The sequence below is a fragment of the Trichomonas vaginalis genome, chromosome IV (genome assembly GCF_026262505.1).
Source record: "Trichomonas vaginalis G3 chromosome IV, whole genome shotgun sequence".
NCBI classification, from domain to species: domain Eukaryota; phylum Parabasalia; order Trichomonadida; family Trichomonadidae; genus Trichomonas; species Trichomonas vaginalis.
The window spans coordinates 24,120,807-24,137,517 of record NC_067206.1 but is presented as its reverse complement, the minus strand read 5'-3'; the positions used below and the strand labels follow the sequence as shown (position 1 = coordinate 24,137,517).

At 30.8% G+C, this 16,711-nt stretch overlaps 6 protein-coding genes, 1 non-coding gene and 1 pseudogene across 8 annotated transcripts, besides 1 other annotated feature; 5 read left to right on the top strand and 3 right to left on the bottom strand.

Annotated features, from left to right (window-relative positions):
* Positions 1-91: 91 nt before the first annotated feature.
* Positions 92-3,104, bottom strand: TVAGG3_0158160 (peptidases S8 Kp43 protease domain-containing protein; the record flags this gene model as incomplete). Its single annotated transcript, XM_001312771.1, has 1 exon — positions 133-2,907. The coding sequence occupies one exon, from the start codon at positions 2,905-2,907 to the stop codon at positions 133-135; it is 2,775 nt and encodes a 924-aa protein (XP_001312772.1).
* Positions 3,105-3,180: 76 nt separating this feature from the next.
* Positions 3,181-3,252, top strand: TVAGG3_0158150. Its single transcript has one exon. It is a non-coding gene; the product is annotated as a tRNA-Val (tRNA).
* Positions 3,253-3,878: 626 nt separating this feature from the next.
* Positions 3,879-4,221, bottom strand: TVAGG3_0158140 (cell redox homeostasis; the record flags this gene model as incomplete). The annotated part of the gene is made up of 1 exon (XM_001312770.2): positions 3,879-4,217. One exon carries the CDS (start codon positions 4,215-4,217, stop codon positions 3,879-3,881), a length of 339 nt encoding a protein of 112 aa, XP_001312771.1.
* Positions 4,222-5,701: 1,480 nt separating this feature from the next.
* TVAGG3_0158130 lies at positions 5,702-5,739 on the top strand (annotated as a pseudogene). Its single transcript has one exon. The product of its transcript is annotated as a tRNA-Val (tRNA).
* A 397-nt stretch (positions 5,740-6,136) lies between these two features.
* Positions 6,137-16,711: part of a mobile genetic element that runs on past the window's edge.
* Positions 6,595-7,329, top strand: TVAGG3_0158120 (uncharacterized protein; the record flags this gene model as incomplete). Its single annotated transcript, XM_051224875.1, has 1 exon — positions 6,595-7,329. The coding sequence occupies one exon, from the start codon at positions 6,595-6,597 to the stop codon at positions 7,327-7,329; it is 735 nt and encodes a 244-aa protein (XP_051109861.1).
* Positions 7,367-10,813, top strand: TVAGG3_0158110 (DNA/RNA polymerases family; the record flags this gene model as incomplete). The annotated part of the gene is made up of 1 exon (XM_051224874.1): positions 7,367-10,813. The coding sequence occupies one exon, from the start codon at positions 7,367-7,369 to the stop codon at positions 10,811-10,813; it is 3,447 nt and encodes a 1,148-aa protein (XP_051109860.1).
* On the top strand, positions 10,878-12,386 carry TVAGG3_0158100 (integrase core domain containing protein family; the record flags this gene model as incomplete). The annotated part of the gene is made up of 1 exon (XM_051224873.1): positions 10,878-12,386. The coding sequence occupies one exon, from the start codon at positions 10,878-10,880 to the stop codon at positions 12,384-12,386; it is 1,509 nt and encodes a 502-aa protein (XP_051109859.1).
* On the bottom strand, positions 13,634-15,946 carry TVAGG3_0158090 (uncharacterized protein; the record flags this gene model as incomplete). The annotated part of the gene is made up of 1 exon (XM_051224872.1): positions 13,634-15,946. One exon carries the CDS (start codon positions 15,944-15,946, stop codon positions 13,634-13,636), a length of 2,313 nt encoding a protein of 770 aa, XP_051109858.1.

Sequence of the window (16,711 nt, the reverse complement as noted above, 5' to 3'; positions counted from 1 at the left end):
TGATGTGAAGAGGCATATAGATAGAGCATATACATGTCACCCTTCAATTTCTCTTAGAAAAAAAATTCTAATAATTAAAAAATAAATTTACAAACAATCGCAAAATAAATAAAAATATATATAAAAAAATAGTTATTCAGATGAAGATTTCATTAATGATACAGAATAATCTTCTTCATGTGTATCATCATCTTCTTCTTCGTATTCTTCTTCTTCATTACTATCTTCATTTACATCTTTTGCTTCAACCTTTATTGACTTTTTCTTCACAACTATAACAATCACAATCACTCCAACTAAAACAATCAAGGCTGATAATGTTCCTGAAACTAAAATCACTGCAGTTGATTTCTGTGTCAAACTCTGAGAAGAAACTAAATTTACTACTTCAGAAACAGTTGGATTTGGAGTTATTGTCAATCTCTGTGTTATGTTACTCTCTAAATCTTTTCCTATGAAAATTCGTGTCAAAGGTGAAGTTTGGCTGATTGGGCAAACAGCTAAATATGATTTTGTTACTTTTTCTGTGTAGAACCTTCCAATTTTTGTTTGGTATGTTGCCATCTGGCAATAACAGGAAGGTCCTAGTTCAGGAGATTGGCAGATACAAGAATGGAAGTTTCCATTTGATAAATCAGTCAAATAAACTGAATATTCAGTATTTTTGTCAGTAACAAATGAAAACCATGAGTATTGCATGGCTTGCATAATCTTTGTGGCAGAAACATTGAAAGGAACTGTTTCTACTTTCTCTCTGCAGAGGAATCCGCGAGATCCTTCGTTGCAAATGCATCTTCCTTTGTCATCATACTGATTTGATGGACAAATTATAGAATTTTGGGAGTTACTGATCCTTTTAACTGAACTCGATGAAGAAAAGCCTCCAAGAATAGCAATTGAGTACTTTTCTTCGTATATTTCATTATATTGATTTGAATAAACATATAATCTGTAAACTCCTGCTTCGGCATCGGTCAGTAATATTCGCTCATTCGTACTTAAGCTTTCTTCAGCGTAATTTGTCTTGCTATTTGGAGATATGAATTCTCCGGCTGGAGTTTCAAGGATTATTCCGAAATCGGCAAACAATATGTATCCATTGGATGTTGACCTATCTAAATAACTCATCGATATGGATAAATTCGCTTGCTTGGATGTCTTGATTTGATAAGTATGGAAATCCCCGGATTTTAAGATAACTCTATCAAAGAACGCGGCTTTTAGGTCTTTAAATCCAAGAGCACGGCTGAGAAAAGGAATTCCAAATCCGGAATAAAATGATCTTAGTCCAGAACCATCAATTTGAATAGCGGAATTCAAAATGGTGGCTTTTATAAGAGAGGATGACGGTTTGGTTATTCCTTTATAATGGCCATCCATAAAATATTGTCGGACCAAAGCTGCAACTCCGGCAATTAAAGGTGCGGACATACTTGTTCCTGTCTTCTGAGATAAACTGTCGATGGTTCCGCCAGTAGAAAGTGCTTTGGCAGAAAAAATATGATATCCAGGGGCAGAAATATCAGGTTTAAAGATTCCGTTGTATCCTGGGCCTTGGCTGGATGAAGGATGTGAGAATACTTCATATTCAACCAAAATATCAGAACAAATTGTAATTTTTTTCCAAGATTCAACAATTGAAGCAAATTGTGCTTCAATGCGTGCGCAAACAATATTCTGAGGAGTATCTAGTGGGCATAATTCACTTGTATATAGGAAAATCGAAGCTTTTGCAGCTAATGCTTTCGATAATTCCGAACAAGGGTCATCTGTCGTGAAATAAGCCTTTCCTTCCGAAGGAGAACCAACAGTCAAAGGTATATCAATGTAAGTCTTTAGCTTTTCGTCAAGAGGGAAGTATGGCAAACTGTAATTTGGAGTTCCAACAAGAGGAACTTTAATTCCGGAGCCATCAGTGATGTAATACGCCCTATATACTGGGTATTCAAACAAATTAGATGATGGTTTGGATGTCATTCCTACTGTAAAAATATTTTTCGAATCTCCTGGAGTAATTATAGTCATTGGGCCAAAAACGTTACCTGCTGAGAATATAAATAAAATATCTGGGTTGTCGTAGGCCATAGAATCAAAGTATTGGGTAATTTCTCTTGAATATAGATTATATCCCCAACTGTTCGAAAAAATTCCGGAATTTAGTTCTTTCATATGTGAAAAAACAAGATTGAAATCCGGTAGAGCGCTTAAATCCCTTGAAATGTTGGCAAAGCCCATATCTAACATATAAAGCTTTGCTTTCGGCGCAACACCTTTATATTGGTATGAATACAATGAAGAGTTGTATGGCTCACCAAGAGCAATGCCGGCAACATGAGTTCCATGGCCATCGTAATAATCAGAATAATCTCGAAAAGCTTCAATACGAACGATCTTTCTATGATTTAAATTGGTTTTGTTTACAAGTGTGTGTATGTCTTGCGTTGGATCTAGAAAAAATTGATGATTATAATCAACTCCTGTGTCGCCAATCGTAATAATTTGATTTTGACCTTCAATACCTCTGCTATGAAGATCACGGTTTATGACATAACCTTTCATATCATCGTAAATAAGAGAATTTTCGTGACTTAACATGTATCCTGTTGAATATCTGTTATTTAAGACAAGTTGAGGGGAAATTTTAAATGTACTGACACAAAGATCGTTTTCTAATAGGGAAATATCAGTTAAATCATTAACAAAATATAATGTATTTGATAATTTTTGAATTGTAAATGGAGGATCCCAGTTTTCACATGCAACAACAAGGTAATTTTCACGTTCTGTTAATAATTTACGGGATTTTATAGTATTATTTTTGCACCAAATCGATAAAAAAGATTGAGTTTTGAAATCATGATATTCAGAATGATTTAAATACGAATAATATAGCTGAGGATACATCATCTTTTCGATTGTAAATATGTGTTGATATTTAGTCGTAAAATCAAAAACAATTGTTGAATTTGTAGCATCATTGATGAGTTGAATATAAAACCAACCGAATATATTTGAACAGTTGTTAACATTGGGTTCATTGGGATCGGGATGATATGGCGATAATATCAATTTCGGTCGATTCCCAATTACAAAAAAAAATTAGATGAAATTTTATGAAAATTTATTGATGAAAGTGTAATTTTTCAATTATAAGACATACTAAAAAGAACACCATGTGAAGCCCCAATAGTATATCGGTTAAAACATATCCTTTACACGGATAGAAGGCCAGTTCGATTCTGGCTTAGGGCATTTTTTTTCTTACTTTTTTATTTTTTCAACCTCATAGGAGGGTAGCTGATTTTATTTCCCCAGAAACAAATGAGTTAGATTTAACAACTCAATGCAAATTATTTTCGGGATTTCTTTTTAAAATAACCCAAAAATAACAACTCTAATCCTATAAATTTAAAATCATCATTGTTTTCTCCCTTGAATAATATAAATACCTCTATTGTTAAATATTCTCAGAAGATTAGAGATCATATATGATACTATGTAAATATGCATTTTATTTCATTATTAATTCTGGAAATGATGAAAAGAAATTATCAATAGATCGGAAGTTAGTTATGTTGATCATGTTGTACAATAAAGATCATTTAAGGAGGCTCGACAATCTCAATGTCAGGCCTAGACTATACTGATTTTCAGCCATTACAAGAAGATTTTGCATCGTACTAAAAAATAACTCCGAATATATTTACAAGTTTTCGAATTTTGAAGAGGAATGTAAAATCAAGATACAAATTTGATACACCGTCATAAATTATGACTCAATCAAACTATAATCGATTTAGATCCATCTTTAGATAAATAATATACACTGGAAACTAAATTATGAAGTATTTTTAAAAACGGAATAATAAAACGATTTTTTACTTGTTAGCAGCGATCAACTTGTTGATAGCTTCGACATTGCAGCCGACAACTGTGTTAATGACTTCATAGTTGCCATCGTTAGCCTTGCAGAAAGCAATGTGTGGGATAGATGAAACGCCAAATTTGGAAGCAGCATCATCGTTCTGGTCAATATCGACCTTGATGAATGTAACATCACTGTTTTCTGTAGCAATGCCTGGGAGGATCTGTCCAAGACGCTTGCATGGGCCGCACCATGTAGCGAAGAAATCAACAACAACGAGGCCCTTCTTAGCCTTGATTGTGCTCTCGAGCTCGTCAGCAGAACCGTTGAAGTGGATGATCGCGTCAGTCATCGTTATAAAATGAAGTGTTCTTGTGTAAATTACAGAAAAATTATCTCCGCGCAATATCGCATAAATATTTTGGATTTAGCATCGATAAGATGCACTTTGGCAATTAGTATCGATAAAAAGTGCGATAATATTTGAGTGAGCAAAATGTAGGAGAACAAAATATAGCATATTATAAGGAGTTTTTGAATGACCAATTATGAAAATGGTGATTGAATATTTTATTGAAAGCGAAGTTGTCAATATTTGAGGGCACAAATGTGCAAATAGTAGTAAAATAAATTATATGGTAGAAATCAATTTTGAGGGTTTTCAAGAATTAAAAGTGACACATATTTTTTCTCCAATCTGCAATTCAAAATTGTAATCAGAGGATAATCTAAAACAATACCCCCAAAAGATCTTTTAATTTATATCCTGAAGGATTAAACTGCTAACTTTTGAGTCTTTACGTGTTTATTCTGCTTTTTTATGTGATGATAAAAAGTATTGCCTTTCGATTTTCGATATTCCTAAAAGATCTTCCAGATTAGCAATCCAAATATGCATTTGAGTCAATTGACTATCCTAGTTTTCGAAAGTTAACAACTTTCTAAGTCATTAGTTTCATATCAACAGCCTGAACACTACAAACACAGCGGTATCAATAGCAGTGCCACATCCTCTATTCCAATTCATATAAAACACTATTTTGTTTCAAAAATTGATCAAAAATAGATATTTTGGAAATTTGATCTTATGATTTTTATTTACTAAGAATGTAATTACTAATTCCACATGATTGATTGAAAAATGAATCCATTAAAAAGTGACAAATATGATTGAAAGGAATTATCGGTTTCGCCCAATCACATCAATTTTGCGGGTTTACGGCTATGGGTGGCATGGTGCTCCATATTCCTCCCCACATGAACCCGCACAGAGGGCCCTGAGCAGAACCGACAGCTAGGTGGCTGAAGACTGTAACTGGCCAAAAATTTTCATTTTATAGAGTTTTACTTTTTTTTCATTTTATTGAGATCAACCTGTGATTTCTGAATCCAAGTACTTTAATTTGCTAGATTTAATATTAATCATAGGAAATTTTGATAAAAATATTTCGCAAAATCTAGCATAATACATAGTTTAGTACCATTATTATATATCAGTGCATCATAGGCTTCTAAGCTTAATAGAAAGGGTCGAAACTTGAATTAAAATGTTCGCATTAACATAAAGTTTCGATACTTATAGAGGGAATTGAAGTGTGAGAGTATGTATTGGCACTATATACTTCCCACCCTTGAGTTCTTTCTCTGAAGCTGGGAAATTTTGATCATATGAAAAACTAATTAAACAAAATTTATATGTTAATGTGTTCGCTCTTTTATGCTCTACATTCACTTATCGTTGCGGTGGATAATGCAAAAAAAATTGCCTCGTTAATTATAAAAAGTGGAATTTTCCTATCATAATACCTTCTTATAGGATGAAATTGTGAAGCCCCAACACGGATGAAAGGCCAGTTCGATTCTGGCTTGGGGCATTTTTTTTCACATCAATGCATGTTGTCAAAATGTAATTCAATATAAAAAGATAATGGCATATAGGTAAAGAAAGGTATTTATTCCATTTGATGATATTGTGGAGGGAAGCTAATAAAGTAATTTTGTAAATTTTACAAACAAAAAGAATGATTAATGCTGAAAATATCATGGCTTTCGTTTTATAAGAACAAAATTCATGATTTGTTCTTTATCAATTGGAAAATTCTAAATTATTATGAATTAGTAGTATATGGTATGGGTTGTGTGACTTTTTTTGTAAACGTAAGAATTCATACAATATTGAACGATTTTGTATCATTTTTTTTAACATATGAAGTAATAAATGAATGATTCTTACAGTTTTGATTCTTACGTTTTTGAATAAATCAAGATTTTAAAATTGACTTCTTACGTAAAATTAAAACTAAGTTATGTTTATTTTTTTATTTTTTTTATTTAATGATAAATGAGTATAACAACTAATTCATTGAAATCTTTAAAGTTCACTAATTCAGAATTAGAAAATATTTTAGAAAATTTTGGAGACGGTTCTTATCCAACATATATGCAGAATGTGAAAGAGTTTTCCAGATTGTTGAATGAATTTAAATATAACGGACCAATTACTAAAAAGGCTATAATGAGATATTTATATCCCAAAAAAAGTTGAAAAACAGGAAAATATTCCTCTTTATGGTCCAGAGAGCCTTGAAACACCTCCTGAATATTTTGAAGAAAAAATTAAACAAGATGAATATTATAACGATGAGATTGAGAAATTGGAAAAAATAAGAGATGAAATAGATGAAAAAATTAAGGAATTAAGAGAAGTTGAAAATGAAGTAGAGGGTTTAATGAATATCCCAGCTTCAGAATCAGCAGTTCAGAAATCTCATGAAGAAAGATATAAAAATTACTTTTTGGAATCTACTAAAAAATTATTAGATGGCGAAATAGATGAAACACTTTCAGAAGAAGGCACAAAATTTATTCATAAACATAAGTTACAATTTATTGACGATGGAGATTATTCATGTATATTACTTTCACCTCCTCTTGATTCTGAAAAATTCAAAAAAGCACTGAAAAATGTAACATATGCAACTAATACGATTAAGAAAGAAGATCATGATATTTACACAAATTATTATTTAAATAAATGCACAGGTGTTGATAAAGTTTTTGATTTATTAGATAAAATATCAAAAGAAACCATTGGTGCATATAAAATTTTATGCGATTGTGGTTTCATTATTGAAGATACCAATAATGTTTCATATGAAAGAACAGCACCGAAGGAAGACGAAGTGGAAAGGTCTATACCATTCGTTATTAAGAATATAAAAGATATGAAAACTTATAAACATTATATTTATTCATTTATTTCAGAAAAAATGGAAGCAACCCATAAAACATCATCTCATCATTTTATAGCTATTCATACATTCCTTTTCAAAGTTGTGAAATTAAATAAGATAGGAATTAGATTTAATGTATCAGGGTACACATTCTTGAGTAAATTAAAATGTATTCGTCACGTCGCAGATGATAAAAATTTATGTGTTCTTAATTCATTTTACGGACTTTAAAAAATAAACTTTATTTTTATTTTTTATTCTTACATAAATGAACAAAAATGGAACAGCTAAAATGAATGATAATCAAATAAGAGCCGAAGGTAGAAGGTTATTTAAACGCTTCTATAACATTCCTGATGGTGTTAATCCTAAAACTCGTAGAAGTTATTTAAATGAAGCCATAGATGTATATGAAGGATTTGACATTTCATCAGAAAGTGAGAGGTTAGCAAGAATGTTAAATGTTAATATTGATTTCTATTATTGTGATCCTCAACCAGAAGACGTGGACATAAATAAGGTAGACTTTCCATTAGTGGAATCAATAATGATAGATCCAGAATTTGAAACAGTAAATATTTTATTAACACAGAGTCCAAATGGAAAACTTCACGCTGACAGAATAACAGACGTTGAAGCACTCACCGGCTATAAAGTTTGTCCATATTGTAAAGAAGAAGTTTATTCTATCCGTGATGATCCAGAAAGGAAAAACCAAAGAAGATTTTTAAAACATTGTGAGAAATGTAAAGAAAATAATGGAAGATTAATTCAAGACGTTCAATTGCAAAACACACAACAACCATATGCACCACATATTACGAAACAGAAGATATATCAATGGCTATTAGCTCATAATTTGCAGGAATATTATAAACCAACAAGATATTATATTACTTTTGACTTCGAAACAATAGAGACTAAAGAAGAATTACAACTTTCTGAGTGTGCAACTTTAAACGCTTACTTAAAACCATTCATGGTATCATCAACGGTTAAATTAAACGATAAAACATATACGAGGAATTTTTGCTTAACTTCGAGTGATTCTTTTATTTCTGATTGGATTGAGTTTTTATTTTCAACCTGTTCATTAGTTGCTAAATCAAATATTGAACAATATGAAGAATTAATGAAGTCGCAAACATTAAATGAAAAACAGAAGGAAGCAATGAAAGAGCTTTTAGATGAGGAATTCAATAAAGTGAATATCATTGGTTTTAATTTAGGAAAGTTTGATTTAAATTTAATTCTTCGTGATTTAAATACTGCAAAATGGAAGATAAAATCAATGCTGGGTTCTTCTTCTCAATTTAAGCAAGTCATAGTAAAGAAAACAAACGTTCCATATGAATTGAGATTTATTGACATCAGAAATTATATAGCGGGTGGGACATTAGACCAATTCACTCAAGATTTCGGAAATAATAAAACACGTGTTAAATCCTTTTTCCCTTATCAATTCATCACGTGGGAGAATTACGAAGAAGAATTATATAAAGAGGAACCATTCGCTCAAGATTCATTTTATTTAGCATTAACTCAAGAAACTATATCAGATAGTGATTATCAAATATATCTCAATGATGCTAAAAACTTTAAGAATAGATTAGAATATTTTATTCATTATTGCAATAAAGATGTTGAAATTATGATTGACCCAATTGATAAAATTATTGAAGAAACATTTGTTTATAAAATTGATATGCTTCATAATCTTTCTTTATCATCGAATGCTTCAATGATTCGTTACGCTTTAGCATATAAAGACTTTAATCCTAATGAAAAATATCCTGAGGAAGAGATAGAATCAAGTTTTGAATTAACGAAAAAGTATTGGAAATATAAAATTGAATCATATAGGAAACAAGATAAAAAAGCAGAAAGGGATACTAAAAATAATGTTTCAATGGATGATTTTCAATACTATCACGATTTAATCCTTTCATCTAAATGCAAAATGTGTGGTAAAGTGTTTACATATGCAAATAAACCAACATTGGATAGAATCGATAATGAAAAACCACATACCAAAGAAAATTGTCAGTTAATGTGTTGTTATTGCAATGTCGTAAAATCAAATAAAGATGAAGATGTTCAACGTTTAAGAATCAATTTAAGAAATTATGCATTAAAAAATAATTTACCAATGACTTTAGATTCAGTTGAAGCTTATCACATTCTCCGTAATGGAATTACTGGTGGTCTATCAAATGTTCAACATCGTGTTAATCTTAAAGGAATCACGCACATTAATAAACTTTCATATAATCCAGAAACTAAAACTGTATCAAATGAGGACACCACCAACATCATGACTCATTTCGTTGGAGTTGACTTTAATTCATTATATCCTTCATCATTTTCATCTAATCCTCATGATTTCATTCAATATACTGACCATAAAATGTATATGCCGGGAAGATTGAATGGTGTTATCATTTGTGATACAGCAACAAAGAAAGCAAAAGCACTGGGAATAATTAAGAAGAAAAATACTTTATTCGTGGCTGAAGTAAAGGGTCACATTGATGAAAAATACATTAATGATTACATAAACTTTTTACCGATAATAAGAAACTTAGATATTATCACAGATGAAAAAACAATTGGCAGTTTTATGTATAATTACATGAAATCAAACAATCTACCAGTTGACCAGAAACAGAGAAAATTAACTCAGTTAGCATCAACACACAACCAATATCAACCATTTTCTTCTTATTATCTTTGGTATCTAATAGATAGGTTTAATTTTATCATTGATGACATTCAATCAATTTTAACATTTACTAAAAACACTTGTTTTAATGAATTTGCGAACAAATTTATGAACGAAAGACAAAAGGCTGAATTAGAAGGAAATAAAGGAAAAAGTTTATTTTGCAAGATTTCACTTAATGGATCATATGGTTACGATGCAATGAATACACAAAATTACACAAAGACTAAAATAATGAATGCACAGAAGTCACGCGTTGCATGTATGTCAAATAAGTTTAAAAACATAAGAGAAATAGGAGAGGATACGTATCAAGTGATGCTCAAAGATAGATTTTATAGATGTGATACATGTTTACAAGAGGCATTCTTCACTTTAGATAACGCAAAATACTGGTATTTGGTTTTCATTTATGATTTTATGTATAAATGCTTGAATGTTAATCGTTTTCATTTCATTGAAGGTGATACTGATTCATCTTATTGGGCAATCGCTGGCGATCCAAGTCTTCCTAACACTCAAGCATTTCAAGCAATTGTTACCGATAAACAATTTTATGATAAAAACATTTTCAAATTCGCACCATTTGATTTCTTCTGTTTTGATGAGAAATTTAAACCTAAATTAAAGAATAAAGCTGAAGAAAAAGCACATGAGAAGAAGTTATTGGGTTTAGCAATTGAGAAACAAGGTGATAACATGGTTGCTTTATGCCCTAAGTGTTATACATCATTCAATGGTTCAATTGATGGAAGTGATTTTAAAAAGATTGCACAAAAAATGAAAGGTGTTAGTTTAAGACAAAATAAACAATTAACACCTAAAAATTATTTGGATATAATAAATGATAAAGTGATATTTGATGGTCAGAATATTAATTTACAACTTAAAAATGGGTCAATGACTCGCTTAACAATTGGTAAGACTGCATTAACAGGAGCACACACTAAGGCTGTATGTTGTGAAAATGGATGTTGTATGCCATTTATTTAATGAAATGCCACAGAAGAGACAAAGAGGTGGGCACCCTTAAAACATTGATTTTATTTTTATATAAATGGATAACACAGATTTAAAAAATTTAATTGCTGATTTAGTACTTAATCAAAAATTTCTTAGTTATTATGAATTAAAATCATATCTCCAAAAACATAATAACAATATAACGGGTGATGATATGGAATATTATTATCCATATTATAAAAATGAAATTTTGAAATATCATAATAAAATAATTTCTGAAATTAAAGACAAAATTAAAAATAATGAATATTCAAAGGGAAAAACTAAATCACAACTTAAACAGTTGAAAGATTTCAAAAATAAAGTATTAACAGAAGAAGATATTGATGAATTATATAAATTATATAATCCTGAGCCACAAAAACCAAAGCCAAAGGAACAAAACACCCATGTCCTTCAGACCATAAATGATGCACAAGCTTTAATTTATGATTCATTAGTTAAACCATATTCAGCCCGACTTTTAAATGAAGATCAACTTTTGGAATTCATCCTTCAACATAAACTCGAAGCGGGAAAGTATATCAAACCTTTATATACAGCATATTTAAAACAAATGAATAGAATACATCCAGAATTAATGAAGGAAGGAATGAAATCCAAAATCAAAGCAGATAAAATTAAACCACTTGCAACCCCAAAACCTCCAACAGTAGTACCTCCTCCTTCAGTTAATCCTTCATCATTCACTTTATTATATCCATTTCAAACATTTAAGAAGCAAAAAGATTTTAAAAAGGATTTCAAGATATTAAATAAACCAATTGACCCAAAAATTCAACCATTAAAGGAAAAATTTAGTCGACCTTCATTTGCTCCATATCCATATTCATACGAAATCGATCATCTGGAATATTCAAAAGGAAACGTTACTTATTTATTTGCCATTAACATTAACACTAGATATTTATATTGCATTCCAGTGAAGGGGAAAACAGAACAGGAAACAAGAAGAGCTATACAATACTTACTAGATCATGAAAGAGTAGATAATATAAGGGGTGATGGTGATAAAGGATTTCAGGCAGCTATGACTCATTATTTCCCACAAATTAATTTTTACTTTTCATCCTCTCCATATACGTTTCATAATAAAATAGTTGATGCGGTAATGAGAACTCTTAGAGATGCGTTAGGGGTTAACGGTCGGATATACTGGGATGGAAATCATGACTCCATCATACAACAGTTAGTATATTATTATAATAATACATGGCATAGAACAATAAACATGAAACCGGTGGAAATGAAAAATGATATTTCAAAAGAATGGGAATATATTAGAAAGCAAATGGAAAAGTTAAATGATGTTAAACGTGAACAAATTAATTCGGGGCTCATGAATTTTAAACAAGGGGATAAAGTTTTGATTCATCTCGATTATGGAAAAACTGATAAATCAATGACAAAAAGAAGACGAAGATTTGACACAATAGCTGAATTTGTTAGATATATTAACGGTAATACATTAGTTGAAGTTGACAATAAATTAATAGAAATTCCGATTTATTTTATTACTCCATTATATTTAAATAATATTTAATTTTTTTTATTTCGTAAGAAATGAGTGACAATGAATATAAAAAGAAACTAAACAGAATTAAATCAAAAATATGCTATTACAAAAAGAAGCCACAATGCAGTGAGGTTGAAAACGATAAAGAAATAATCGAAAAATTAGAAACTTACCGTTCAATCATTAAACTGAGTGAAGCAAAAATAAAAGAATTTAATAGAATAAATAAATTGATTGGAAGAGATGAATTTAATAAAGATGAATTTTTAAACTCAATCCAAATTTAATTTTTATTCCTCTTCGACAACATCTCTCTTTCCATCATTACTGCATAACCACATTTTCTCAGTTTTAGTGGTTTGTTATTTTTAACATGTTCTTGCATCATTTTTATCATTTCCTCCCTTGTTATGATTCGTGGTAAATTTTGAGCTTGTGGGGTATCCATTTATGATAAAAATAAAAATTTAAATTATGCCGTTCTAAAGTTTGAGACAACATGACATTTTGACAACAACACAGGAGGAAGGTAGTTATGACTTATTTTTGAAGAACTGAAGGTGTCACTATGTCACCAGGTAATTTAACTCATGACATTTTGACAACACAGGAGGAAGGCACTTATGAATTATTTTTGAAGAACTGAAGGTGTCACTATGTCACCATGTGTCACTCGGTTATTTAACTTCTCTGAAAAAATGAGACAACATGACATTTAGACAACAACACAGGAGGAAGGTAGTTATGACTTATTTTTGAAGAACTGAAGGTGTCACTATGTCACCAGGTAATTTAACTCATGACATTTTGACAACACAGGAGGAAGGCACTTATGAATTATTTTTGAAGAACTGAAGGTGTCACTATGTCACCATGTGTCACTCGGTTATTTAACTTCTCTGAAAAAATGAGACAACATGACATTTAGACAACAACACAGGAGGAAGGTAGTTATGACTTATTTTTGAAGAACTGAAGGTGTCACTATGTCACCAGGTAATTTAACTCATGACATTTTGACAACACAGGAGGAAGGCACTTATGAATTATTTTTGAAGAACTGAAGGTGTCACTATGTCACCATGTGTCACTCGGTTATTTAACTTCTCTGAAAAAATGAGACAACATGACATTTAGACAACAACACAGGAGGAAGGTAGTTATGACTTATTTTTGAAGAACTGAAGGTGTCACTATGTCACCAGGTAATTTAACTCATGACATTTTGACAACAACACACGAGGATTAATGCAAAAATAAATTCCAATCATACTTTATACTGCCTCATTTACAGGTATTTCATCGTCAGTAAATGAATCCTCATTATCGTTTGGTTCAACCTGTTTATATAATCCTTTCATTTCTTCTTTCAAAACATAACACCATGTTTGTTTACCATCTATTCTTACCTGTTTCTTATCACATTTATCCTTAATGCTCATTTGGAAATTCTTGTCTTTCATGTCTGATGGTTTGCGGAATAGCGCATTTTTACATGTCATACCTGCACACAATTCATCATAATGTGTATTTATCCATTCATCTAAAGGATTTGTTGATAATTCTATTAAATCTTGTTTGGCTTCAGTCATCGGTATGATTCGTATATTAAATGATGAAAGGTCGTAATTGATAAAATATGTTAAAAGGTTATCATAAAATTCCTTTGTGCATGAATCCATTAAATTCTTGAAGTAATCAAATTGACTCTTGAATTTACCATTAACTCTTAAAACTACGTATCTTCTGTCTCCAACTTCAATTTTGACAGGGTAGACGTTGTTAGTTACGAAAATGAAGTTTGCAACATTCTGAGCAGTTCTTCTGGGTTGATTCTTTTCATTAATTCTAATCTCATTATCCGTAATAATTGATTTCAAAGCGTTGAAGTTTGCAAGTCTGTCTTCACCTACATTCTTGAGTTCATTAAGTACAAGAAACATTTTATTTTCAACTACTGAGTTGAAATTACCCGTTAGCTCACCTATTTCAGTAATGTTTTTACATGAATAACCAGCGAGAAGTTCAGAAATAATATCTGTAAATCTGTTTTTACCTGTTCCCTGAAGTCCTTTCAAAATAATTGCTGTTTCATTCTTGATTCCAGGATGTTGAATCATTGATGCAATCCAGCCGAGAAGGTATTTATACACTTCATCGTTATTATCACAAATGGCTTCTTTAATGAAATTCATAAACATCTCAATTTTTGAGTAATCAGGCTTTTCAAGAATGTTGTATTTATAACCCTGAAACGTTGAGAAAACATCTGGGGAATTAGATTTAAAGCAAACACCCTTAACGGTTAATGAAGACAATTGATTTAGTAGTACATCCCATGCTGTTATGGTTTTACCTTCTTCTTTAAATAATTTAATCATTTTGAGTGACTCTTTCATGTTTGATTGAAGAACAAATGATATTTGATTCATTTTGTCGTGTATGTTGTAATCTTTCTGAATGAAATATTTGTTTCCACAATCTACAAAACGAATTACACGTGATAAATCCTCAATTACTTCAGAACTGTTTTTATACTGATGATTTTCAGCCTTGCGTCTAATATCTGTTATCAAAAACGAGTCATCAAGTTTGATATCAAATGTTATTTTTGGCTTACGTAATAAAGGTAAAACATATTCATCATAATATTCCTTTTGGTATAGTTTTAGAATCTTCACTAAAACAAATGGAGAAGTCATTAAATGTGCATATCTATCACGTGCTTTTTCAAAATTACTTTTTGCATTTTCAGTTAAATTGCAGAAGTTATAAACGTTATCGTATGCTTCATTAATCAAATGATTAGGTAACGAATTAATAGCTTGAAACAGTGTGAATAATGTTATTTCTTTTTCTAAATTCATGTTTCCACCGTCATTATGTACTTCAAAATCACAGATGCCATCAACTATGCTCTGAGCTAGTTTATCGTCAATGTTTACATCTTTGTTTTCATTCATTATACTCTTTATTTCTTCGCTCTTCTGTTCAACTCTTACCTTAATATTCAAATCATTTAATATATCGTTTACTGTTCTGGTTAATGTTGAATCATAACTTCCACGAATGAATGAGTATGTATTGATTGGTTCTGATGCATTCTTGCGAACTCTTGAATCAGCCATAACCACTAAAGAACGCTTTGAATCATCAATAGAAGTCATTATGTCGATATCATAATCATTGCAGGAATAACATTTAATCATTCTGTTTGAGGTTGAATAGAAGAAATTAGTGTTGCAATAAATGTGAAGACCTCCTGATGCGGTTTTAACGATAACATCTTTATCCGAAAGTTTTGATAAAATGTCTTTTCTAACTGTTTCTTTAAGTTCATCATTGTACGATTTATTGATATCAACATCTATAATCGTTAAATTTGAAATTTTATTTACTAATAAAGCTGTACCAGTTTTCCTTCCTCTTCCTCCATCATGTTTGAGGTAGTTATGTAAATCAATCATGTTTTCACCAATTCTTTCGTTGAGGGTTTTAGTTTCTGCCACAACTAATTCCGCAACTAATGAATCAATAACTTGTTCATCAGAAATGATAAAGTTGCTGTTGTTGTTTGTTGCTGTCATTTATATAGGAATAAAAAAATAAAAATAATTTTAAAACTAACTTTATTTTTTGACTGTTGTCTAAATGTCATGTTGTCTCATTTTTTCAGAGAAGTTAAATAACCGAGTGACACATGGTGACATAGTGACACCTTCAGTTCTTCAAAAATAATTAATTATTGAATAACCCATGATGTTGTCTAAATGTCATGTTGTCTCATTTTTTCAGAGAAGTTAAATAACCGAGTGACACATGGTGACATAGTGACACCTTCAGTTCTTCAAAAATAATTCATAAGTGCCTTCCTCCTGTGTTGTCAAAATGTCATGAGTTAAATTACCTGGTGACATAGTGACACCTTCAGTTCTTCAAAAATAATTAATTATTGAATAACCCATGATGTTGTCTAAATGTCATGTTGTCTCATTTTTTCAGAGAAGTTAAATAACCGAGTGACACATGGTGACATAGTGACACCTTCAGTTCTTCAAAAATAATTCATAAGTGCCTTCCTCCTGTGTTGTCAAAATGTCATGAGTTAAATTACCTGGTGACATAGTGACATCTTCAGTTCTTCAAAAATAATTCATAAGTTGCTTCCTCCTGCGTTGTCAAAATGTCATGAGTTAAATTACCTGGTGACATAGTGACACCTTCAGTTCTTCAAAAATAAGTCATAACTACCTTCCTCCTGTGTTGTTGTCTAAATGTCATGTTGTCTCATTTTTTCAGAGAAGTTAAATAACCGAGTGACACATGGTGACATAGTGACACCTTCAGTTCTT